This window comes from Sphaerodactylus townsendi, linkage group LG01 (assembly GCF_021028975.2).
Source record: "Sphaerodactylus townsendi isolate TG3544 linkage group LG01, MPM_Stown_v2.3, whole genome shotgun sequence".
NCBI classification, from domain to species: domain Eukaryota; kingdom Metazoa; phylum Chordata; class Lepidosauria; order Squamata; family Sphaerodactylidae; genus Sphaerodactylus; species Sphaerodactylus townsendi.
The window spans coordinates 73117384-73143396 of record NC_059425.1 but is presented as its reverse complement, the minus strand read 5'-3'; the positions used below and the strand labels follow the sequence as shown (position 1 = coordinate 73143396).

The 26013-nt window shown below is 41.4% G+C and overlaps 1 protein-coding gene across 3 annotated transcripts; it reads left to right on the top strand.

The window, feature by feature from the left end:
• The first annotated feature begins 1822 nt into the window (after positions 1-1822).
• Positions 1823-25675, top strand: RNF8 (ring finger protein 8). Of its 3 annotated transcripts, none has more exons than XM_048481810.1 (8): positions 1823-1979; positions 4892-5020; positions 11134-11874; positions 13796-13855; positions 14855-14944; positions 15223-15330; positions 17870-18074; positions 22743-25675. In XM_048481810.1, exons 1-8 carry the CDS (start codon positions 1857-1859, stop codon positions 22937-22939), a joined length of 1653 nt encoding a protein of 550 aa, XP_048337767.1. In that variant the 5' UTR covers positions 1823-1856; the 3' UTR covers positions 22940-25675. The 3 variants fall into 3 exon arrangements, with proteins under 3 accessions (XP_048337767.1, XP_048337849.1, XP_048337934.1); XM_048481892.1 differs by having other exon boundaries at positions 17870-18081; positions 22743-22929; XM_048481977.1 differs by lacking the exon at positions 1823-1979 and adding an exon at positions 3577-4412.
• Positions 25676-26013: the final 338 nt, after the last annotated feature.

Here is a 26013-nt window from a genome sequence, read left to right as displayed (position 1 = left end):
AGCACTTCAGCAAAACTTCTACTATGTCTTATTTTCAGGGGATGTCTTATTTTCGAGGAAACAGGGTAGCTGGAATTTTGCCCCTGGTGGACAGCAAAGATTATGTTTTCTTGAATCCACCGATCTTTTAACCACAGTAACTCTAGAATTGTACCAAATGGGTGGTGGGTTATATTGAGTGGTCCTTCTGTTATAAAGAATAATTCATATGGTAGAATGCAGAGAGGCTATATATGTACATAGAAAACTGGGACATATATCATTAAGCCTATAAATAGACACAGATAACTATGAAAAGACAAATCCAAGTCCTTTTCAGTTCAAAACTTTCCCAAATGTATTTTTTGTACTTTTATTCAAAGTGCATGATATGGGAATTAAATTGGAGTTTCAGTGTACTATGGCAGTAATTTGTTCAGTAACGCTGCTTCTGATCTTTATGGTAATGTTGGATTTTTAGTACTAGAATTGTTAAGCTGACCTTCATCCCATAATACATGAAACAGACTTCAGAGTAGTTTTATTAAAGCTAACAGACACACAGGTACATAAATCACAATATATAAGTTGCAAACTAAATTCGTAAACCCACTCATATTTTCTTGCTTTCAAATAATACAGACAGAATAGCTCTATTTGGTTAGTGCCCTGATAGGAAACAAACAATGCCTATGAGCTGGCGATATCCTAGCCAGGACAAATATCAAAGTATCAAGGTGTCCACATCATTTATATGCTGATTTCCAAGCACTCTAGGGGTGAGGTGATAAACTCATTTGTTACAAGGGCTGGATTTGACATACTTGTTCAGGCTAGGTCCTGCAGGCTCGCCAGTCTGTATTAGAACTGGGTGGTGAAGAGGAGTGGCTGCTTCAGCTGAGTAGCACTGGCGGGGGGGGGGGGGGGATGGCTCACTAGGCCAGATTGGGAATGGGGGAAGTGGTCGGCCCTTTGGGGGTGGCTGCTGCAGGTGGTAGGCTTACCAGACCAGATTGGGAGAAGGGTGAGTGGGTACCTGGGCTGGTGAGGCCACAGCAGGCTCACCAGGCCAGATTGGGATGGTGTGGGTGTTTGCCTGGATTAGTAAACCCACAGGAGGCTTGCCAGGCCAGATAGGGATTGTGTGGGAAATTCCCTCAACAAGCTCATTTGCCTGATAAGCCCTCTCAAGGGGCTGGATTTGGCCCTTGGGCTGCATGTTTGACACCCCTGTTCTAGGGCATTGCAGAGTTGGGCAGACTCTGAGCAAAAGGATTTAGGAAAATCCACCTCTGCTCACAGATGATAAAATCAGCAATTGCTCTTAATGCACTCCCTCAAAAGTGCTGCTGTCTATGTTCAGAGCAAAAGGGAAGAATCCAGACCAGAATGAAAACAAAGAAAATAATAATAAGAAAAAAGATTGGTGGTAGTTCACATACGGTAGTTCACATTCCCATCCATTTATAACATTTTATCCCAGACTTCCTCCAGGAAGCTCAGAGCGACTCTGTTCCTCATTCACAGCAATCCCAGGAAGTGGGTTGGATGAAGAGAGAATGATAGGTCCAGTGTCACCCAGCGCGCTTCGTGGCAGAGAGGGATATCAGCCAGGTATCCCAGTCCAGAACTATGAGCACCATTCCATAGACTGCTTCCTGCCCTCTCAAGATACCAGATGCTGCACCATCCTTTCAACGCATACCCGGTCATCGCTTGATCACGTTCACGCCTGCGGGGCTGTGAGACGCCATCATTGTGACGGGCGGTTGAAGCGCTGGAGCGCGTGCCAGTTTTCCCTCCTGCCCTCAGTTGGGCGGTGCTTGTGGACCGCTCACTCGAGATGAGCGATTGCTTCGGCCTGGAGGTCGTTGAAGATGGCGGAAGGTTTTGGCGGCGGCGAGAGAGTGCCCCTTCCCTCAGGGGGCCCGGGCCAGGTTTGGTGCCTCAAGCGAGCGGGCATGAGCGGAGAGTGGCTGCTGCTGGAGGCCGGCGGTGAGGTGAGAGCGTGTTGGGACTGCTTGTCATCCCCGGGGTTTGAGGGAGGAATAGGAGTAGGCTAAGGATGAGGGGACGGCGAGACAGAGTGCACGGAGGGAAAACGCAGCGCCCCCTGGAGGGTGCAGGGCGACTTGCAACCCTCCTCCTCTTGGGGGGTTTGGGACATTGGCCATGGCCGCCGCTGTCCTCTTTACAGAGCTTTTTAGCTTTACGGCCATTGAGCCATAATTGTAACTCCAGCTCTAGGATTCCTGTACCTTGAGTCGCGCTGTTTGTCTTAATTTCTGATTTCTCTTAACAGCTTCTGCTGCTGTTTTACATTACCGCTGTTATTCTAAATCGTAATGCATCTTTCTTGCTCCCTTGGGGATTGCTCTTGTTTTATTATGTTGACTTATTTTTTTGGAAACCAACGCCGAAGAGTGGTATAATGTTAAATTCTCCTATTCTCATTTTGTCTTTTGCGCTGCCTCATACATTTGCACGCAGCTGTCAATGCAGTTCTTTCCCTGAACTGAACTGTAAAAGTATGTGGAGAATAGGTTAGTATTTTCTCTGTTAGTGTATTTACTTCATTTGTGTTCTCTCTTTCTCCTCAATGGGGACCTAAAGCAGCTAGGATCATTTTCCCCTTGTCTATTTTATCCTCACAATAACCCTGTGAGGTAAATTAGGCTGAGAGCATGTCAGCAGTCCAAGCTTAACCATTATACTTGCATGGCATGGCGGAATGGGCTATGGCCCTGTGTCTCTCTGATCCTTGGCTGATACTAACCACTACAGCACATTGAGTCTTGAGTTTCACCAGTCTTAACTTACTAAGGTGTGTGAAACATTTCCAACTAAAGTTAGTAGCTATGCACATTTTGGGCTGTTCACTATATTTTTTCCAAGTAAACTGTGGTCTGACGCATTGCTAGAAATGACTTCCTCTTAATTGTGTTTTTCTTGTAAATATGTATCACAGTGCAAAACAAAACGAAGCAGATGTGAATTAGGATTGGGCTCATTCAACTAGCACTGTGCTGGTTCTAGTTAACAGTAGATTTCTTTGAAGGTGTTCTACATGAGATTGCTAGGCACAGCTTGGATACAGGATTGGTATTAGCCATTGAAGGAGGTAAAAAAAAATGAACAGAGGACCATAACTTCAATATGGCAATGTTATAAAATTGGAAAACTTGTTTATGATGAAGATATCATTCGAAAACTATTATATGCAAAGGCGTTCTTTTTTCTGGATTCAAGCAACTACAGAGGCTTCCCATCTGCAGCCTGTCAGCGACATCACAGGAACTCCGGTTTGCATGGACTTGTAATTTGGAAGAATTCAGTTAGTCCCACAGAAGACTGATTTGGAAGAATTCAGCTAGTCCCACAGAAGACTGATTTAAATGCAAACATAATTTATGGTTTGAAGCATTTTTCCAAGTCCTGTGTTTTGAAAGCTGATATATAAGCTGTTTATTAAGTTTTTATCTGGATAGCAACCACGGAGCCTGTCAGCAATGTCACTGGGACTCCGTCCTCTCATGGAGGACTTGTATTTTGGAAGATTTTGGTTTTGCACCTCTCTTGCAAGTCTCATGGAAGACTGATTTATATGCATACATGTGTTCTATGATTTGAAGTATTATTGCAAGTCCTGTGTTTTGAAAGCTGATATATAAGCTGTTTATTAAGTTTTGTATGAGTAGTAAGATGAATATGACTTAAATGTCCTTATAGAAATTTAAAAACTAAAATAAGAATTATAATTGTTGGCCAGCCAGTGTACTACGCACATCATTGTTTTCCCATTTCTTACGTAGTACACACTCTATTTGGGTTCTGACAGCTTGGATACAGCAATGGCATAAACTATTGAGCTCAATATACTTTATTTTGCCCTTTGCTTAGGATGGTAAAAGCAAGAAGATTATCAGGTATGTGACATGTCACAATAAATAGTTGCAGTGGACTTGATGAATCACAATTAATATAGACCTGATAAAGTCTGGTTATACTTCTGAAATTAAAACATTTAAGACACATTAAAAATGTCAGAAGTTTCTTCAAAAGTTTGTATAATTTTAGTGCAAACAGCGTGAAGAACATTGAAGTCACAGGGCAGCTGGGAAAGTTTATGACTTGGAAACTGTGACTATTGCTTAGAACTCTCCTACACACATGAAGCATGGTGATCTCAAAAGCTACAAGGTTGTGAGGCTGATTCTTATTATGAGAAGTGACCAAGCAGATTTTCTGAGGATCCTTGAGCCTGCAGAGGGACGACACAGCCGCAGAGGACCTTGAGGATTCTGGCCTCATTCAAGATTTTGTGAGCCATTAGGAAGCTGTGTCAACAGCGGCGTTTGGGGAAGGGGAAAAAATGGAACATGTCATGAGACCCGAAGGGAGTGCAGTGAAAATATTTGGGCATCACAGTTCAGGTATTAACATTCTATGCTGATGCAGATTGAATTGTTATAATTGTTATAGAAAACAAAAATTAATGTCTTGTTATAGAAAAAGAGAATCAATGTCAAAATACCTGATAAGTCTCCAGTCAAATTAATTTGCAATCTGGAGAATGTGTAATGACAATTCTCTTATACTTACTTTCTGCTATTTTTACTTGCATCAATGCAAATGGCTAACTAGGTTGTCTGTTATTCAGCATAATCTCAAATAGACTGTGCTATTTGTAAATTTATCTCATTTACAAAGTGGTCAAGGGTTTTCTATGTTTTGACTATCAGATTAAAAAACTGCACTTAAAATGAAGTCTTGTTCCTAGAGGACTTTTGTATGGTGTGTTACTGTATTTTCTTGAATTATGATAAAAAAGTAATTAATTCAGAGTGAGCATCTTTTCCGTGGCAGATTATTCTGAAGTGAATTTATTAGAAATGTCTATTTTTATGTTCAGGTGACCATAGGTCGAGGGGCTGGTGTCACATACCAGTTGATGTCAAGATCCTGCCCATTAATGATCTCGCGGAACCATTGTGTGTTCAGGCAGAATTCTGATGGCCAGTGGACAGTGACAGATAACAAGGTACAGAAAATCATTGTAATTGGTTATGAATTGAAAGATGCTGAATGTGGAATCCAATTTGAAAGAGTGGGGTTTCCAGAAAGTGGAAATTCTGAGGATAAAAGAGCATTTGGTCTTTCCTTCACGCAGGTCAGTGCTGCATACGTTGATGCTATCTTGTTTTATCCACACACTAAATGTGTGGAATTGGTTAATTGAAAACGATTAGTTGGTATGGGGTTTGGGGCTTAATTAGGATGAGAAGTCAGCTCTTTCTTGTTCTGAGTCCAACATTATTCACCTCATTAAATTGGCATAAAATCATAAGACCCTACTGGATCATAGCAGTGCCCCATCTAATCCAGCATCCTGTTTCACACAATAGCCAACCAGTTCCTCTGGAGAGCCAGCAAAGAGCACAGTGGCCACATCTTTCTCCTGATGTTGCCTCCTTGCGCTGATATTTAGGTTTTCTGCTTCTAAATGGGAACGTTCCCTTTAGTCATCTTTGCTAGAAGCCACTGATAGACTTATCCTCATGAATCTATCAAATTATTTTTAAAATTTTTCTATGCTTGTGACCATCACTGTATTCTCTGACAGCGAATTTCAAATTTTAACCACTCCTTGAATAAGGAAGTATTTTGTCTGTGCTGAATCTAGTGTCCATCAAATTAATGGACTGTCCCGAGTTGTAGTTTTTTGGGAGAGGAACAATGTTTTTTCTGCCCAGTGTCTTTCTTTCTCTTTGGTTTAAGTGCTGTCAATTAGCTTCTGACTTATGTTAACCCTAAGTATTAATGACTTCCAAAATGTCCTGTTGTTAATAGACTTTCTTGAGTCTTGCAGACTGAGGGCTGTGGGTTCCTTTATGGAGTCAATCCATCTCATGCAGAGTTTTCCTTTTTTTCTGCCATATTCAACTTTCCTAGCCTTATTGTCTTTTCCAGTGAGTCTTGTCTTCTTGTAATGTAACCAAAGAATGATAGCTTTGGTTTGGTCATTTTAGCTTCCAAGGAGAGTTCAGGTTTGATTTCACCCAACAACCACTGTCTCTTTCTCAAACATAATTTTATAATTCTCTATTATGCCCCCCCTTCAGTTTTCTCATTTTTAAACATAAAAATCCCAAGCTCTTCAGCCTTTCCTCATAGGAAAGATGCCCCCACTTCTTAATCATCTTGATTGTCCTCTACTGTACTTTTTCCAGTTCACAAATGTCCTTTTTGAGTTATGGTAAACAGAACTGCGCACAGTATTCCATATGAAGCCTCAGCATAGTTATGTACATGGGCATTATATAGTTGGCTGTCTTATTTTCAGCCCCTTTCCCCAAACTGAGTTTGCCTTTTTCACTGCTGCAGCATATAGGGTCAGCACTTCCATTGAGTTATCTGTTATGACTCCAAGGTCTCTTTGCCTCTAGGTCTCAGCAAGTTCAGATCCCATTAGCATGTACTTAACATTGGGATTATTTGTTTATTTGTTCCATTTATACTCCGCCCTACACCAAAGTCCCAGGGCTGCTTACATAATGGGGTTAAAAGCCCTGTTAAAACATAAAACATTAAAAGCCAACATTAAAACGTCCTTTAAAACAGTCAATAAAAACATCCATTAAAATCCCCACCCCTCCCTTCCCCTACCATTCAGCTGGCATCGATACGTGGGACCCTGGGGGTCACACATTGAAGGCCTGGGTAAAGAGGATAAAAAGGCGCAAAAGAGGGTAAAGAGGGTAAAAAGGCACAAAAATCGATAAAGTGTCGGCGCCTGGCAAATTTCTGCAGGGAGGCTGTTCCACAGCTTGGGGCCTGCCATAGAAAAAGCCCACCCATGCGCCCCCTCCCGCTGCACCTCGGCAGCAGAAGGAATCACTAAGAGGGCCTCCCTGCTAATATGGGCATAGGTTCAACAGAAGCCCCATGTTGCAGTAATCTGTATGGGAGGTTACCAGGGCATGCAGTGCTATGGCCAGGTCCCTTCTGTCCAGATAAGTGTAAGGTGAATGTGCTTCACCTAACATTTACGAGCACTGAATTTCATTTGCCACATTGTTGCATCATTCAGTTTGCAGAGGCCTTTCTGCAATGCTTGGCAGTCAGCCTTGGTTATCTGCAAACTTGGCCATTACACTACTCACTCCCAATTCCAAATCTATGTGAACAAATTAAATAGTGTGAGCATCACCACTGACTATGTGAGGCCCCTTACATAGAGAGAGCTGTCTATTGTCTGTTCATGTGGTATTCTCATACTGATTTGGAAAGTATTTTGAATTGCTGTTGGAGGAATCATTCTGATTTTCATATAAATGATAAGTGTTGACTTGTTTTGGAGAACTGCGTCTAACCAAACCCTTTGATGTTTCTGTGTCTTAGCTGGCGAGCAGGGCAGCATGACATGTCTCAACTTAACATAAGAATTAGATTCTAAAGCAAGTGTCTTCCTTTGACAGTGCATATGGTTGTAAACAAATACCTTTGGATTTGTTAATTCAAAGGCAAAGGGGAGTTTGTAATAAATAGTTGTGCTCATTCATTCATTCATTCATTCATTCATTCATTCATTCATTCATTCATTCATTCATTCATTCATTCATTCATTCATTCATTCATTCATTTATTTATTTATTTATTTATTTTATTCATTCATTCATTTATTTATTTATTTATTTAGAGTTTTTTATACCGCCCTACCCCGGAAGGGCTCTGGGCGGTGAACAACAGTTTAAAACATACAATCAAGTCCATTTAAAATAGATACAGCCGCTTTTAAAACATTATAAAAACATATAAAACAGCCGTCAGCAACAAAATCCACTTTTAAAAACCTCCCACAAAGGAGGGGAGGGAGTCCCCATAGATGAGTGGGAGGGACCCTGTAAACAAGAACTAGAGTAGAGGGGCGGGAGGGGGGGGGGGGGCACACATCAGCGGCCGGGCACTCCAAAAGCCCGGCAAGCGAACAACTCCTCGGCCTTTACAGGACCCCTGCGGAACTCACCCAACATCCCACAGGGCCCGGACAGCTGGAGGGAGAGTGTTCCACCAGGCAGGGGAGCCAGAGGCCGGTGAAAAAGCCCCTCCTGGGTCCCGGGTGGAGGCCTAGTCGCATCATAGGAGGGGCCGGGGACTAGCAGTGCAAATTGGCCTCTGCCTGCGAACGCATGAGGGGCCTGGAAGGGACATATGGGAGTATCGCGGTCCTCGAAGCGTACGAAGAAGGAGTCCCCAGACCGCAATAAAAGCGCCTTAAAGCGTCAGCACCCATACCTTGCAGAAGATGATCCGGAACTCAACTGGGAGCCAATGCAGGCGGCGCAGCACAGGTTGGATATGATCACGAAAGGCGCTTCCTAATAGTATGAGTAGACGGGCTGCCGCGATGTTGGACCAGCTGTAACTCCTCCGGATCAAAGCGCAAGAGGTAGGCCCGCCAGAAGCGAAGTTACAATAGTCCAACCTGGAGGTGACCGCTGTAATGGGATCACCGTGAAAGCCGGAGTCAGTCTCTTGCGCGGGAGAGGAAGGGAGCCAGCTCGGCCGGGCCCTTGTAGCGGAAGATGGAAGAATGCAGCTTAGATTTTCTTCTAGAATTTTTTTCCAGGTAAATGTATACAGGAGCCTGTCTGCTAAATCTTGTTTTGGTTTTTGATCACAAATGTAAAAGGAAATGCCCATAAAGGTATTAAAGAGTTCCATTTTCTATTCTAGCACCTCTTCTGCAACAGATAATATGAAAAAACCCCATGTGGGCCTTTAAGTATGTTATAAGTTGTTTGGGCAATAGGATACCTGTTTGTCTGGTGATGGAAAGTGCCATCAAGTCACAGCCAACTTATGACAACCCTGTCGGGTGTTCAAGGCAAGAGACAGAGAGATGGTTTGCCACTACCTGATTATAGCAACTCTGGACTTCCTCAATGGTCTCTAATCCAAGTACTAACCATAATCTTGCTTAGCTTCTAATATCTGATGTGATCAAGCTTGCCTGACCCATCCAGGGTCTTCTCAGTGTTGGTAAAATATAGAATGGCCAATATTTTTTGAAAAAAAGAGAACTTGACCAGCTGTTAGATGACATCAGTATAAATATTCAGAGTTGCTTCTTACCCATAATTATCACTGTTGATGACTTTCTGTGCGCTCATGGTACGGTTCATAATGGCTGTAATCTTACAGTCAGCCAATCAGCAGTGGAAGTAAGTTGTGGAGACATGATGATTTTACAGATGTCTAGAAGAGGTTTGCCAGCCACAGTGTGCTTTCTCTCCTTGTTTCTGTGTGCCAGCAAGTATTTTCAGCCCCAGGAGGTGGGGTTCTTGCGGAAGCCATATTTAGTAGGACTTGGCAGTGCTTCAGGTTTCTTGGTGAGGTTAGGGGCACTTGCTCATTGCATGTTATTGTGAATTATTGGGTACGGTGTTCTGAAGCACTAGGACTTCTTTGAAGTTTCCTTCCAGCGGTTTTGGTAGTGAAAATGAAAGGCTAATGTTTCCACTTAACTTTATAATGGTTGCCAAATAAGGACGTTTAATGCATCTCTTTCTTAAGCACTAGTCAAATGCAGCTTAGGAACTAGCAAGGAACTAGCACTTCACGTGTTCCATCACTTTGCCTTCTTTGGAGTATGATGTGCTCAGCCATGTCTTTCATGAGCAGGGAAGTAGATTTTTGGTTTCTAGACCACTGCTTATGTTTGAATTGGATTTGGCTTGGCTGAATGACATATTAAAATGTCGTTCTGCTGCTAGTCGGATATTTTGTCATGTATGTTGCTTTCTGTCACTAGGGTGCCTGCCATGCAGTATTTGCATTGCTATATTTGTGTCCTACCTTTCTTCTATCCTGGAAGCTGAGGTGGTGAATGTGAGCTTCCAGAGATGTTCCTCATCTAGGCCCAGGCCAGACTCAAGCCTGCTTAGTTTCACTAAGGGAACTGTATTGTGTACCTTCTAGCCACATCATGACCTATTGTGGTATGTATTTTCTGAATCTAAGTATATTTAATTCTCAATTTGGTCAAATCTGTGGATTCATAAATCCCAAAACTGGAGCAATAGACACACAAAACATGTCTTTATACAAACCTGAGCAAAACCACAGGTACACTGGGGAGGGGATTAATCTCCCAATTTTGGCAGCTGTCAGTAAAAGGCTGGGGAGGGGCCATTTCCAGACTATTTTGGCATTTAAGGTAGAAATTGGGTCTAGGCCTGGCAAACCCACTGGGTTGCTTGCTGCCAACCGATGTTCATGACACACTGAAGCCTGGCTGCTTGCTGCTGTTCAACAGCAGTCATCCCACACAGTGTGATCTAGTGGTAAGAGTTTTGGACTAGGATCTGAGAAACCCAGGTTCAAATCCCCATTCTGCCATGGAAGGTGACTGGATGACCTTGGACCACTCATCCTAACATACTTGACAGGATTGTTGTGAAGATAAAATGGAGAAGAGCAGAATGATGTAAACTTCTTTGGGTTCCCTATTTTTCCTTTGTTCCTGATTTTTCTCCTTGGCCAGAATTTACTTCCCATGAGGAACTCATTTCTGTAGTGTTGGATGTGGCTGGATAATAACATTACTTCATACATTTTGAATGCAAATAATGTTTTGTGCATTTAAGTCTTTCACCATTTGTTTTTGATTGCTATACATGTATATGATGCCATTGATGTCAAGATACACAGCATGTCTTGAGTACAAGACTGTACTCTTTGATTTGACAGGAATTTGTATTGCTGTGTTTTCTCCATCTGTTTCTTTAAAAATATATTTTCTGTCAGACTCTCACATAACCAATAATAATATTTAGCCTTTCAGACAAAATGTATCATTTTATATGGACTATATATGTTAGTATGATTTAAAATCTTCACTAGTAGCTTATTCAGTTATTTCCTCTTTGCTTGTAAAACAAATAATCAACTTGTCCTGTGTTTCAAATGTGCTGGAGCTATGAGTGCACTGGATCACTGCACTTATAGTTTTGATATTATTTAAGGGATGCCAGTTTGTGTTGCATCTTTTTCCTGGAAGTATTTTATTTTTGCAATTTTTTAAACTTATGTAGGGTTTCCCCCCACAAAAAATAAAATAAACACAATTCTTTTCTCTCCTTCCATCCTCAGAGTCTGAATGGTGTTTGGCTAAATTTTGAACGCATTGATCCATCAAAGGCTTATCTTTTACAAGAAGGTGATTTTGTTCAGTTAGGAGTGCCTTTAAAGCACAAAGAAACAGCTGAATATGAATATACTTTAATAAAGGATGAATGGATGAAAGTTAGTCCCTTTTTAGCACTGAAAAATGACCAGCTGACGGAGAAAATGAAAGATACGAGGACTAAGCGTAAAATTAGCGTGGAGGAAGTAGACATTCCTGGTGCGGAAGGACCTTCCAATTCCAGGTCTAAGAGAGACAGGCTGTCTTCTGATGCTGATTCTTTAGGGAAATCTGAGACCATCAGTACAGAACTGTCCAAGCCATCAACAGAAAACGTGGATGTAGTGCTACTTCCTCCAAGACTACACAAGAAGGAGAAGAAGAAAAATCACTGTAGCATTGTGCAGGTTGGGAGTGCTGCATCTCCCCTCTCCAAGGATCCAAAAGCTCTCAATTTGGCCCACTCTCAAAGTGGTTTGGAAGAAATAATGAAAACGCTGGTGGAAATGACTAAGTTAAAAGCCAAGATGCAGGAAAAGCAGACAGCTGTCTTGAATGTGAGACAGAACAATATGAACTGTACTCCAGAAGACATGCAGGTTTTACAGCGGGAGCTGCAAGACTTGCAGGACCAGATATACAATGAGCAGGAGCAACAACAGCAGAGGGTGGAACAGTTGGAAAAGACCTTCTATGAAGAGCTAGAGGTAAGCTCTGCCAGGTAAAATTACCCAGTCTTCTTGAACTGTACTATTTGAAAATGATCTTTAAAGACAGCTGTAAGCCAAACTAAATGACTGGAAAAGCGGTTGGCCTCTTTTACCAGGGCAAAGACTCTTATCATACTGGATTCTAGTATAGTAGCACCTTAGAGACCAACCAGATTTTGTGCTATAAGATTTCAAGAGTAAAATCTCCTGTCATCTGTTTCCAGGGATGGGGCTGCCTCCTTGTACAAATGCCCACTCAGGAACCCTGCAGCACCCCACAACTGCTAGCCCCATCCCTGGACTTACTATGCAGGGACCTCCAGGAAGCCAGCTGCAAGAAGGAATAGCAGAGAAATGTCAGGAGAGCCTGAGCAGCAGAAGCAAGCCTGAGCAGTCCCAGAAAACAGGTTATAGGCAGCACAGCCTTGGCCAAGCCACAATCAGCAACCCTCAGGAGCCTTAGAGAGTGGGGTGGAGCTGGCATAACCCTAACCAGGCTACAATCAGGGGGCATACATTGAAAATGTTGGGGGGAAGCTTTAAAAGGAGCTTGGACAGATTTATGGAGAAGTCGTCGATCTATGGCTACCAATCTTAATCCTCCTTGATCTGAGATTGCAAATGCCTTAGCAGACCAGGTGCTCAGGAGCAGAAGCAGCAGAAGACCATTGCTTTCACATCCTGCATGTGAGCTCCCAAAGGCACCTGGTGGGCCACTGCGAGTAGCAGAGTGCTGGACTAGATGGACTCTGGTCTGATCCAGCAGGCTTGTTCTTATGTTCTTATGAGGGCTCGGAAAGCTGTATAATGTCCTATAATGTCCCTCCTTCTGCATTGTAACAGTGGCAGATTTTGATTGGCAGTTTATAATGTAGGCAAATACTAGACATTTTATTGGACTATCTTAACACAAAGAAGTTAACACAGACAGGTCTTTGCAAGCAGACCTGCTTTGGTCTTAAATAAACAAAGAACGACAGTACCCCTTATCTTTGTCTGGTCTGGTAGCAGCTAAAAACAGAAGATTTGGGAACAAGATGAGATAGAGTTGCTTAACAGAGTTTGAATTAGGGATGTGCAGCTTTCCAGCACTCTAGGAACACAAATAAACCACTGTTTCCCTCCAAATGTAGAATAAGTCTGGGATTCATAGACATGCCAGCCTAAACTTTGCTCCAAAGAAAGTCTTTGTCTTCAGCAACATCAGTATTTGGCAGTAAACTACTGTATGAAGAATTGTATTAATCTAGAATGCAATGCACCAATAACCCTTAGGAGAGAAATGCCTCGGGTTATTTTAACACGCACACACACGCACACACAACCTAGTTGTAATGCTATGCAGGCTGTCCTTACAGCTTGTTTTTACGGCTCTCTGGTGAGTTAGAAAAAAAGCAGCAACATGCTTACTGGATCCCCACAGCAGCCCCAGCTCTGGCCACCATCTTGGAATTACCGTGTATACGCAAGTATAAGGTGAGGGGGGCTTTTTCAGCATAAAAAATGTGCTGAAGAAGTCAGCTTATACTCGAGTATATACGGTAAGTAGAACAACATAATCTGACAGTTCCATAATTATTCCACACAACCGTTTTTCTTTTTTAGAATTTTTTTGAAATCTGTATTCAGCAAAACTTTTTACATTATAAACTGGCCTTTTTAAAAGACTGTTCATGGAAGAACCTAATAAACAGTTTAGAGAAGCCTCCCTGTAACTTGAAGTTCCAGCAGGCATTTCAGTTGCTTGTGGAGAAGAGCATCTCTTTCTGAGCAAAAAGAAAGCCACTGGAGTTTCACAGTTATTGTTGCCGCTCATTATTTTTGCTAGAAAAAACCCAAATACCTAGTTGCTTTGGATTCTCCTGATATCCAACATGTTCTTTTTATACTTGACTGGCTTCCTCTTTTTGTCATTTAGGGAGCAGAAGAACCAGGAGAAGAGAAACTGAAAGAACAACTGGCCCAAGTCCTGGTGCAGGTAACTTAGACAGTACTAGGCTATTCCCATATACCTAATTCTGAACTTAGCACAAGAGTGCAGATTAAAACATTCACATAACAAGAGGATGTATGGAAAGGTGGGATTGTAGATCATTTGGTGTCTTTGGGTTGATGACTAGAGGCGAATAGGTAGGTTTGGAGAGCAGTACATTTCCAATATAACATAGTTATTGTGTTTCCACTATGGATTTGTACAGTTGTGTCTAGAAAATATACTTCTTATGTGGATTGGTTCAGATCAGGTTGATAATGGGATGGAAGTTCTGAAGGCCTGCTAAAAAAATTTCAGTGCTTCTTTCCAATTTGTCCAAGTGATGAAAATGTCATAATTAAATAAACAAGTTTCAGGAACATGTGGGGTGTTAATGAATGAGAGCTGTGGAAGTGCTGCTCTGGGTCAGATGAAAGAGTAAATCTGTATCTGGAAGGTACCCTACTGGAATGTGCAGCATTGATATTTGTGGGAAATGTTCCCTGCACATAGAAATTTGACATACCAGGGAGCATCCTTTATCCTGATATTTGTGTGGGGAACTTTTTAGCATGGAGGAGTGTTTTGATCATATGTTTAACCTGCAGTCTGAATGTTTGTTTTAGTGGTACCCTTAAGAAGTAATGCTAAGCTATTATGCATTCTAAATTGGTTGATAATAACATAGTAGATGTCTTTGATTGCGGATTTGGATTACACCCTGAAGCTACAGTTACTAGTGGCCCAAAAGGCCTGTTCAGCATCTTTCCTTACTAGAATTTATTTGTAAGATATTGTGTCATGTCTTTCCTCTGTATTGGTCCATGGGCCATAATATCTCTCTTCATTTTTCCAGTATAAAAACATTAAAATCTTTCTCCCATTTCAAGGGGTACGTTTATGTCGTGAGATTGATTAGTGAGGTGACAGATGGCGGGGTGTCAAGTAGAATTCTGTGATTCAGAGCTGTTAATTCAAATGTTATATTTCATTTTGATTTCGCAGCATCATGCTCTGATGGGAGAACTGAGCCGTAGCAGAAAGAACTTTGAAGAAATAATTAAAGCCAAGGATAGGGAGTTGAAGGAGACCAAGGTATTGAAAAGAAGTAGAATGTGGTATTATGGGATAAGTTGTTTCAGGCTTTGTTACAAGATTGCTGTCTTCTTTGAAGCATGTGTTTTGCATCTTAAGGAAGCTGCTTGCTGGTGGGGCTGAGTTTGGGATGGGTGTGGCTTCAGAGGCATCTTCATATTGTTGACATCTTCTTACTTCTTACTGTTAAGAAAGTACGTTTCTCACATCCAGTACTTAGTCTCTCATATCCAGGGCATTGTCAACAGTTCTTGATTTTGTGTGTGTTTTGGTTACAGGAGGAGAAAGAGAAGGCAAAAGCACAAAAGGAAGAGGCTTTGAGTCACATGAATGATGTGCTGGAGAATGAGTTGCAGTGTACAATCTGCTCTGAACACTTTATTGAGGTGAAATATAATTTAAAACACATGAGATTGAATGGAAGCAATATTTCAAGAAGCAGTATACTAGCACAAATACTTTGCTCCTTATGGAATCCATTCTTGAAGTTGTTCTACCCAACTTAATTAATGGGTCTCTTCTCCAGACCTGTATGTTTACAAGATATGGATTCCTCTCTGTAGCTCTCTGCAAGGCCCATTTCCTGTTCAGACTGTATTGCTACATTTGGTGCTGTTTGGCTATAACAGTGTGGATAGAATTCTTTTAAAGAGTTTTTTGTGAAATATTAGGATATGTTGAGGCTGTTATCTGAGAACAATTTTTTCTGAATTTTTGGCAATGTGACTGGTTACTTCCCTTTACTGGAAGTGCAGTTGCTGGTAAAACTTTTCAAGACAGAAGTACAGAGAGGCTTGCTTGGTTTACTTTTAATGCCAGATTTGGCACTACATGAGTAAGCCTTGATGTGAAATGAGTATTTCTCCCCTGGTGTGTTCTGATTCCAAGAGGGATGTGGAGGGCAAGCGCAAACCATAGTTTGCCAGTTCACACTAACAGAAAGCTCTGGTTTGTTTGCCGTAAAACAAGAAGGGAGGGGAAGAAGGGCTATGAGTTTATGGGTAATTGAAGTAATATCAAAACATTGTGTTATAATTCTGGATTATATTTTTTTACATCAGTTGAATATGCAGTTTCTTAATAAATTTAGGAAGCTCTGTGTGACAAATTGGGGTTTAAAATACTTAATTTAAAATGGTGCAGTTCACTCAGAGTAGGAGCACCAAGAGTTAACCAGAGATCAACCTGATTGGCCAGCTAAGATGCAGTAGCCAGGAGCCACAGAGAGGGCGTGCTTGCCTTTTATAAATCAGAGAGAGCCTGTCAGAGAGCAACTTGGGAGACTGTGTGATACAGAGATTGTGCCTGTCAAATGGAGAGTGAGACACAGATCGCGTCAGTCCTCAGATCCAGTCAAGAGATAGTATTTAGTGTTTTTTAAGAAATCTCAAAGACTGACTGGGACAGATCCTTGTTTTCACCAGGTGTTGGTGGAAGACAGGAGGGAAACTCCTAAGACCTCACAGAGGGCGTGGCTATTTCATGAGGAAACCACACCTAGATACTGGACTGGAGAGTTCATGAGGGTGTGTTAACTTAACTGGTAGAGTTAAGTGCGGGTTTGGAGAAACCCCAGAACTTACTCTGCCCCAAGGTAGTGTGAATCCCATTGGAGTTAAGGGTGGGTGTTTTAGGAGAGTGTTCAAGACTGTGTTGGAAAGTTTTGCCTTAAACAGTGACACCTGAGTGTGTATGAAGCTGAAACTGAAACAGCCATTTAAGTGAAACTGCATTTGATCTGTAACAATTAAGTAATATCTGCCTAAAGAACCAGAAATGCTTAAAAATCTCTCTGTAACATCAAACTGAGACGAAAGCTTGTAAATAAAATCTAGTTTTGTTTTATTTCTTAAAAGCCTCTCAAAGTCCCATGTTTCCCTCAGAACTAGTGGCAGCTTATGTTTGCTGACAGGATTTTTGACTAAAGGGCTTGTTTGTGTGTGAGTGGGGCGTACCTAGGCCAACAATAATTATCAACATCCACCCCTACACACTCCCCCCTGCTGGGCCTCTGCCTCTCCTCAGGGAGAGGAATGTGTTGCACTCTGCAACTTGAGCTGTTGCTTTTCAACTATTACAAAGAGAGTCTTATTGATAAATGGGTAAGTGCTGTTTTTTAGAGTTTATTTAAAATGCAGTTTTCAGTAGCATAGGGCACCTTACAGATAAACTACCGATGGATTCATCTTTTTGTAGTCATTCTAGCATTAGTTCAAAAAGTAATTCGGGCCATATATTTTAAACAATGTCATATCTAGCTTTGCATAATATTCCATAACATAGTCGTTCTTTGCTTGTTTTTCAATGAATGGTCTGCTAATAGTTTTATACTAATAAATAAATGGGGAAGGACACCAAATGCAGGCTTCAGCCTGATCACCGGTCTCCAGAAGTGGTGTGAGTCCCCCCTGCCATCAGTCTGACTCCCCCATTTTTATAGGATAAGATAAAATCGCAGGTATTGATAATGACATTGTATTTTTTTAACTGATAATTTACAGAGAGAGAAAAAGAAAGTGTATACAAGCCCATCTAGCCCACAACACCTTTCAGACCATAGGTTTTTCCATTGGGGGGGGGGGTAGGAGGGAGAGAGAAACAGTCTTCTGTACCAAGCTTTGTTTTTATTATTTTAAAATAAAAAATAGAGTGGGAGGATACAAATCACAAATTGTTATCTAATAATACTCAAACCAAAGTGTCACCTACACACAGAATATGCACACCAAAAGAAATTTAAAACCCATCACTTTACATGAAAGAAATAACCACACAAAATGTTAATACTAGACTATATTAATCATTTTCTTCCCATTGTATTTTTTTTCTAAAATTATACTTTCCTCTGCACAAGCAAGGACATAAACACCTCACTTTTTTCAGTGAGAGAGCGCTGAGATACTAGTCCAATTTTTGTTTTTGCAGGCTGTCACTCTAAACTGTGCACACAGCTTTTGTTCCTATTGTGTCAGAGAATGGATGAAGCGCAAGATGGAGTGTCCAATCTGTAGGAGGTCAATAATATCCCAGACACGATCCCTAGTTCTAGACAACTGTATTGATAGGATGGTGGAAAATCTAGATAATGAGACAAAGCAACGTCGCCTGGCACTCATCAAAGAACGAAAAGGTGAGAGGTGGGTCTTCTGTTTTTACATATTTAAACTTTGCACAACCATTTTTTATCATAGTGATCCCTTAGAAATGTATCAGTGGCAAAGGCTTCTGTCCACTTGTAGAGCTTTGTTTAAATTTAAAAACATGTCCAAGTACAGTTTCAAAGACTGCTTTGGGTTCAGTATTTAAAAAATGTTTATACAAGAAGATATCTCAGTCAACACTTCTTCTACAGATTTTGTTAACTATTGTATTTTGGTGGACCAGCTAATCCAGCTGTCTCCTTTGTGTTCACATTAAAATTAACTTAGGTGATCCAAGGGGAGGCTGTGTTTTTTGCAAAGTACCCTAAATTGTATGCATTCTTATCTTGAGGCTTCTGATATAGACATTTCTCCAGTGTTCACTTCACTCACATCTAGAAACTTAAGAACTGAAAAGATCACTGTATTTTACTTCTACATCTCTTCAAACATTTCAGAGTGACATAAAGAGAAAAATAAAAACAATATAAATATTTGTAAAAATAATAAATCCTAGCAGGAAAATGCAAAAATCAGGAAACATCTTGAAGAGGCTGTCCTGAATGGAAAGGTTTGCCGATGATTCTGTATTGTCTCTAGGGATAAAGCAAGGTGGATTTCACATGGGAGTGTGTTCTTGAGCTCTCAGGCAATCACTGACCAAGCTATGATATACATGGAGATCATCCTAATATAACTGAGTGATGGAATTTGGAGAAGGGCCTTTCCTTAGATCATAGGGAGGGTCATATGGGAAGTAAATACCCTTTGAAATACCTAGTTCCCATTCGATTTAGGGCTTTAAAGGCTCGACAGCACCTTGAACTTGGCCCAGAAACACTTGGTCACTTGTTCCAGGACTGGTATATTATGACCACCTTGTATAACACAGATGAAGAGGATGGGTGTTACCTGCACATTGATGCTATTACATTTTAGCCCCAGATAATAATATGCCAGTGGTTGCATGTAAAAAATGCATGCAGTGATAATCAGACCTCTAAAAAATACCACTGGGTAATTCCCATGGGGTAAGCCATCCCCCAAGACCCTCTTCTGGAACCTGAAGAAAGGGTAGAACTACTTCAGGTCCTTGTTCCCAATTCTGTGTTGTGTTCTTGAAGAATACCCAGATCAGTGAGTCTGAACACAACTTAGATATCTAGGAGAATCAGTAGAGTCACATGATCCCTCAGTCCTTTTCATGATGCATAATGTATAAACATTAGGGGACAAGACAACCTCCATCCGAAAACCAGATTCATCCAAACAACTATAACCAGCCCTACCAATTTTGGTGTATAACTAACAACCAGTTCAATATCTAAGCTGGATCAGACATCAGCAATGTTGCCTGCAAAGCATCTTTGAAAAGAATCAAGTCTCCTAAAGGTTCAGCATGTTTCTATAGGGAAGGCTGAATTAAGTTCCTGACCATATGAAAAAGCTTCACTGAATGACTACTTTCAGATGGGTTGTCGTCAGAGAAAGATATTGTGTATGTTCAACATCAGTCTTGCCATTTCATTCCTCCTCCAGCTTTGGAACTGATCTGAGTAGAGCAGGGATGCTGTGTGTGCCTAGTAGACTGTACTTTATTTGTGTGCTGGGCTTTGAGAGAGTCTCTGTAGCTTCAGGAACCATTTGCAGTTAGTGATCTTGATCAGGGAAACTGCCAAACTTCATGAAACGACTTTATAGAGGAACTTAGTAGTATGATTTGCTACCTGGAATATATTTGACAGATTTAGACTTTAATAGTTTAGTTTGCTGTGATGTTCTAGAATGGGCCAGGCTTTCTTAGGCGTTTGTCACTTTGATCATTGGACCAAGAAGTAGAAGGCAAGCCAGTGCCTCTCATCGGAGGTAACCTTGCTAGGTGCATAGGGAGCCATGGTCTGGCCCTTGATTTTTCTCTGATGTCCTATGTGTCCATGGGATAGTTGTTCTGTTTAACAGAAGAAATGTATGAGGGAGGCTTTTCCTATTTTATTTGGAGAAGTGTATATATTTGTTTAGAAAATATCTATGCCACCTCTCTGGAGAACCTGCTGGAGGCGGCTTACATAGTAAAACGTAAAACATGGTAAAGTTGAAAAAAACTGTGGCATTCAGTCACAGCATAAAAGCAGCACAATACATTTAGAAGCATAAAAGTGAGTCTTGTAAAAGATGTCTCGAGCTAGAAAGTCTACTCTCCAATATGGTTTGAGAAGATCTTTTTTAGAGAAATGAGGGAGAAGTAATAACTGTTGATGAAAAGTCCTAAATCATGCCCCTGAGGGTATTATATTAGTTCTCAAATTTTGCAATCAGAACATGGATCAAGTCATTCTTCCTGATGATGCACAACAAGTGATTAATATGCAGGGGTGATTCATGGTGCTTTGTTTCCCCAAGCCTCTTCCAAACCCCCCTCCATTCCATTGACCACAAGGCAGCTCCTCCTTCAGCCATCTTGAACCCAGGTTGGGGAACAGAGCTTTGAGAGTGGCTGGCTGCACCTCATAAGAACATAAGAACATAAGAACTAGCCTGCTGGATCAGACCAGAGTCCATCTAGTCCAGCATTCTGCTACTCGCAGTGGCCCACCAGGTGCCTTTGGGAGCTCACATGCAGGATGTGAAAGCAATGGCCTTCTGCTGCTGCTGCTCCTGAGCACCTGGTCTGCTAAGGCATTAGCAATCTGAGATCAAGGAGGATCAAGATTGGTAGCCATAGAATTTGACTTCTCCTCCATAAATCCTGTCCAAGCCCTTTTTAAAGCTATCCAGGTTGGTGGCCATCACCACCTCCTGTGTGCAGCATATTCCAAACCACCAATCACCACGTTGCGTGAAGAAGTGTTTTCCTTTTTATTAGTCCCTAATTCTTCCCCAGCATTTTCAATGAATGCCCCCCCTGGTTCCTAGTATTGTGAGAAAGAGAGAAAAATTTCTCTCTGTCAACATTTTCTACCCCATGCATAATTTTATAGACTTCAATCATATCCCCCCCCCTCAGGACGTCTCCCTCTCCAAAACTAAAGAGGTCCCAAACGCATGCAGAAGCCTCTCCTCATAAGGAAGGTGCTCCAATCCTTCTAATCATCCCTCGTTGCCCTGTCCTCTGCATCTCTTTTTCTATCTCTTCGATATCCTTTTTTTTGAGATGTGGGCGACCAGAACTGAACACACAGTACTCCAAGTGCGGTGCACCACGAATTAATGCTTTATATAGGGACATGACAATCTTTGCAGTTTTATTCTCAATTCCTTTCCTCTAATTATCCCCAGCATAGAGTTCTGCCTTTTTCACAGCTGCCATGCATTGAGTTGACATTCCCATGGAACTATCAACTAAGAGGCGCCTAAATCCCTTTCCCTCTGGTCTGTGACTGATAAGCACTGACCCTGCTGTAGCGTGTTATGTGAAGTTTGGATTTTTTTTTGCCCCTACGTGCACGTCACTTTACATTTTCTCGGGCTACATACTGAACTGCATTTGCCATTTCTTAGCTCCACTCACCTAATTTATCAAGGTCCGGCTTGGAGCTCTTCACCCAATCCTTTGTGGTTCTTACCAATCCCTACATAATTTGGTATCATCCTGCCAAACTTTGGCCACCACACTACCCTTACCCTACTTCCAGGTCATTTTATGGAATAAAGTTAAAGAGCACTGGTCCCAAAAGCGGATCCCTTGGGGGGGACCACCACTCCCTACATCTCTCCATTGTGAGAACTTCCCATTTATACCCACCCTTTGTTTCCTGTTCCTCAACCAGTTTTTAATCCATAGGAGGACTTCCCCTCTTATTCCTTCATTGCTGAGTTTTCTCAACAGTCTCTGGTGAGGAACTTTGTCAAAAGCCTTTTGGAAATCCAAGTAGACAATGTCCACTGGTTCCCCTTTATCCACATGTCTGTTTACACCCTCAAAGAACTCTAGTAAGTTTGTACCTCCTCATGTGCCATCCCATAATGCACACAGCATCTGAGCTGGGCAGCAGAGACATGGGTGTGGTGGCATGTTGACTCCTACACCACCTGCCTTTGGTAGAAAATCACACCAGAAGTTGAATGCTGCTGCTTTCTTATCTTATTGCTTTGTTTTCTGCAGCCCAAAAGATTGTGGAAGTCATCTTTGTTTGGAATGGAAAGGGTATGGGTTTATACTTTAGAAAAAGTACCTGAAATTAAAAGGACAAAATAGAGCCAGGGCATTATAAGTTGTGAATGAAGAAGAGCTGGTTTTTATCCCACTTTTCGCTGCCATCCGGAGTCTTAAAGTGGTTTAGAATTACCTCCCCCAACAGACAGAGCAGGCACCTGAGAGAATTATGAGAAGGACTGAGAGAGTTCTGAGAGAACTGTGACTGGCCCAAGATCACCCAGCAGGCTTCACATGGAGGAGTGGGGAATTGAAACCATGTTCTCTAGATGAGAATTCACTGCTCTTAACCACTGCATCATGCTGGCTCTGAATGGTATACCCACCATTGACAGCTGGAATTCGTCATCGTGTGAAAGTGACTTAGGCCTCAGTTTTTAGGCGTTTCAATACTAAAGTGTCTTAGGGTGGGATTGCCACAGAAAATTCTCATTTGCCAGCTGCTCTCCTGTATAAAGCATTGGCACTGTTTTCACCTAATCACTTTTTGGTTGTGTGTTTTTAGCTGCAGAGAAGAAAGTTGCTCTGGAGGACGCAGCATTGGAAAGTGAAAGCAGCAGTCTCACATCTTTCTCAGACAGTGAGAGCAGTAGAGACACCTCAACCTTAGACAGCGAGACCAGCAGCCTTACCTCTGTTAACTCCATCCTGTCACTGAGCAGCTATGAAAGTGAAGACTACGAAGGGGACTCCAACATCTGAAGAATGTGGGCTGTGCCTTTGCAGCTGACTGGAGGCTGCTGGGAGGAAGAACTAGACATTAGGAACAGTGAAGAGACTGGAGTTTAAATTGTGGATTAAAAGGGCTTGGCAGAGTCCTGTTTCCCCCCCCCTCAAATGGATGTATAGTATCTCCAAAGCATATTATCAAACACTGTGTGACTCAAAACCCACTTTTCATCCTAACCCAGTGGTGACTGTAAACTTCTGTTTCTGTCCTTGCTTTATCTACTTCAGGAGGGTAACATACCAGTTCAGCTCAGCTGAGTAACTATTTTGTCACTCGTTAAATAAGGAACTGTGGATCCTTGAGCACCTGAGCTTGAAGGCAGCTTTTACTTTATAGTAGTGAGTTGGCAATATAAACAGAGCACTGTGGTGAGGGACAGCGTTACTTTCTTTCCTCACTTCCTCAAACCTAGCCGTAGTGGGACCAGGCTACAAGACTGAGCCATCAGTTGCTTTTCCTGGAACCGAGAGGTAGGCAAGAGGAATAGTGTGACCAGAGCAGTTGGTATGTTTTTGGCTCCCATTTTGCTTTTCAGCAAGTTTAAGTGTAGTGAAAGGCCAGGTGTGGGATGTATCCAGGACATATTTGGCCAGTGGGCCATCAGTTCCTGCCATCAACTTAACATTGCAAGATTTAGTAAAATTCCCGTAAAATACTCCTGTGTTCAAAACCAGGTTCAAATATTTTATGTGACTGGATACAACTTTGAGACCAGTAGAAAGATTTCAAAAATCTTGTCTTGCAGCTAATTACATGTATTGGTATTTTGAAGTTGTAGTAAGGTTCTGTTCTAAGATTTTTATTCAAAACTGAACTATTCAGTTCAAAGCACATGTGGCTGCCAGACAGGCAGTCCAGTATTTAGTCCCCATCTATTTCAACCCAGTCCTGATGTCATTATGATGTGTGTTTCTCTCTCCAGAGCTTTTGTTGCTGCTTTCAGGAGAAAAGCAACACATCATAGTGGTGTGACCTGTGTTAATGTAGAAATTATGGAAAGGAGAGTGGAACTTGATGCTTGGCAGCCCAATTCTTTGTAATTTTTGTGTAGTACCATCTTGTGTAGTTTCACATCTTTCAAGATAAACTTGCTTTGATGATTGTAAGCTCATTTGATTAATTCTTGTTATGGCCCATAAAAATATTGAATCTTCCTTTCCCTTCAGCCCTGTTTCCAAGATGAACAGCAAAAGTAAAAAAAATGACAGTAGTGATTTGTGTGGGTGGGCCGGTTTGGCTTTTGTAGAAATATTGTTGTTCAGTGGGTGGGATGACTGAGTGAAGGAGCTGTATCTCCACCAAATGAAATATGACAATTACATATCTATCAGTGCTCAAAATTATTTGCCAGAGTAAGTGCGTAGCAACTCACAATCCATTTCAATAGTTTCAGTTTCAAAGTAACTGCCAAGTAACTGCCAAGTAACTAAGCAGGCAATGTTTCTTTATTTGGTTGTTAATGTAGATAACTAGAGATTGTTATTTAAGATGTGTAGAAGGAAGAAAATTCTTATTTCTGTTTTGTACGTTCTCATAAACTAATATGGATTGCTTAGAAAACCAATGGATACATACTCCCCTGCTCTCTGGCTACCCTCTTTCCCTTTGTTTTCAGGCTGAGTTCCAAACACTAATATGATTACTGGTTACTTCAGTGTCACTAAATACTCTATTGGGAGTTTACAGTTGTCAATAAATTATTGGAACATGTTCATAAATTCCAGAATTCAGGTCAGCATGTCCTTGAAATTATTTATGTTGTAAGTGCTTACAAGTGATGTCATATCATTCAGCACCTTTGCTCTGGATGCTATCACTATGTCCAGATCAAGTAAATTAGAAACAACATGAATGTATAAAATATAGACTGGAAAAACCAACCTTTATTTTGGAGAGGAAGGGGGGTGGGATGCTTCTTTGAAAGTTCTGCTCTGTAACTGATATTACCTTCAGAGGAAAACTCAGAAACGTCTCCTCCCACTATGTGACAAGCAGAGCTGTCTATCTCACTGAGGGTGCAGGGTTGTTGGGAGCCACTGCTTCTTAATATGTACTCTTCATGTGACACACAGTAATAGTAGTGTCACAGAACATTGTTTTTGTAGAATTAACTGGTGTTCTTCAGGGAAATTGTAATATGTGAAGCAAGCTTAATAACCAAAAAGATGCCAAACATCTGGTCTTGGAATCAATACAGGCTTTTCAGTAATCAGATGATGTACTGTGTTCTTCCATGGTTTTAGGGCCAAGCTAAGTGTGATGTAGGAGATTAGTAAACAGGATTTCCTGTAGCTTTTCTGTTCGATTACTTCAAAACAGTAATGTGGAACTGCTCATTTGATTGGGGGAAGCAGTGCTGGGGAAAAGGGCTGTTTAAAGGGGACAGGGCTGGAAACAAGTGCAGCATCTAATTTGGCCTGTAGTGCGAGATCAGTCCTGATATTTAAATGTTTTCTTGGTGCATGCCTTAAGTTAAAATAGTAGGCTTACACTTATCACATGGCTTGTAGTAGTGTGTATAGTTCTTATAGTTCCCAGCACAAACCATGTAGACACCAATTTGGTATTTTCTGTAGAAAAAACGAGCCAATCCCCTCTATCACGCAGGAAGCTCTAGAGCACAAAGGTTTTCCTGCTACTTTTGTATTCATGTTGTACACTTTTTTTTGTTCTGTTTTAATAGATATATACACTACATGTTTTTCTAATGTGTGACTCTTCTGATTTCTACCTTAGAAGAAAAGAGAAAGCTTTAGTTATCTTTGGGTTCTTGAGCAACTAACATTACTACCAGTATAAGGCAGGCCCGGCACATTTAACATCCTTCCAGGAGAACTGAAGGTGATAGTCAAAGTAGAAACACCTACAAGAGTTCAACAGCAGAGTGTAACAGCTGTTGTGGACAGGCTTGGCAGACACAAGATAAGAGTGTTTCAAACTAAGATATACAACGACAAAAATGTAAAAACATTTTCAGTTGCAACTGTAAAGCAAGTTAACGGTAAATTAGCTTTTTTATAGCATTTGATAATAGCAGTAGATTTGG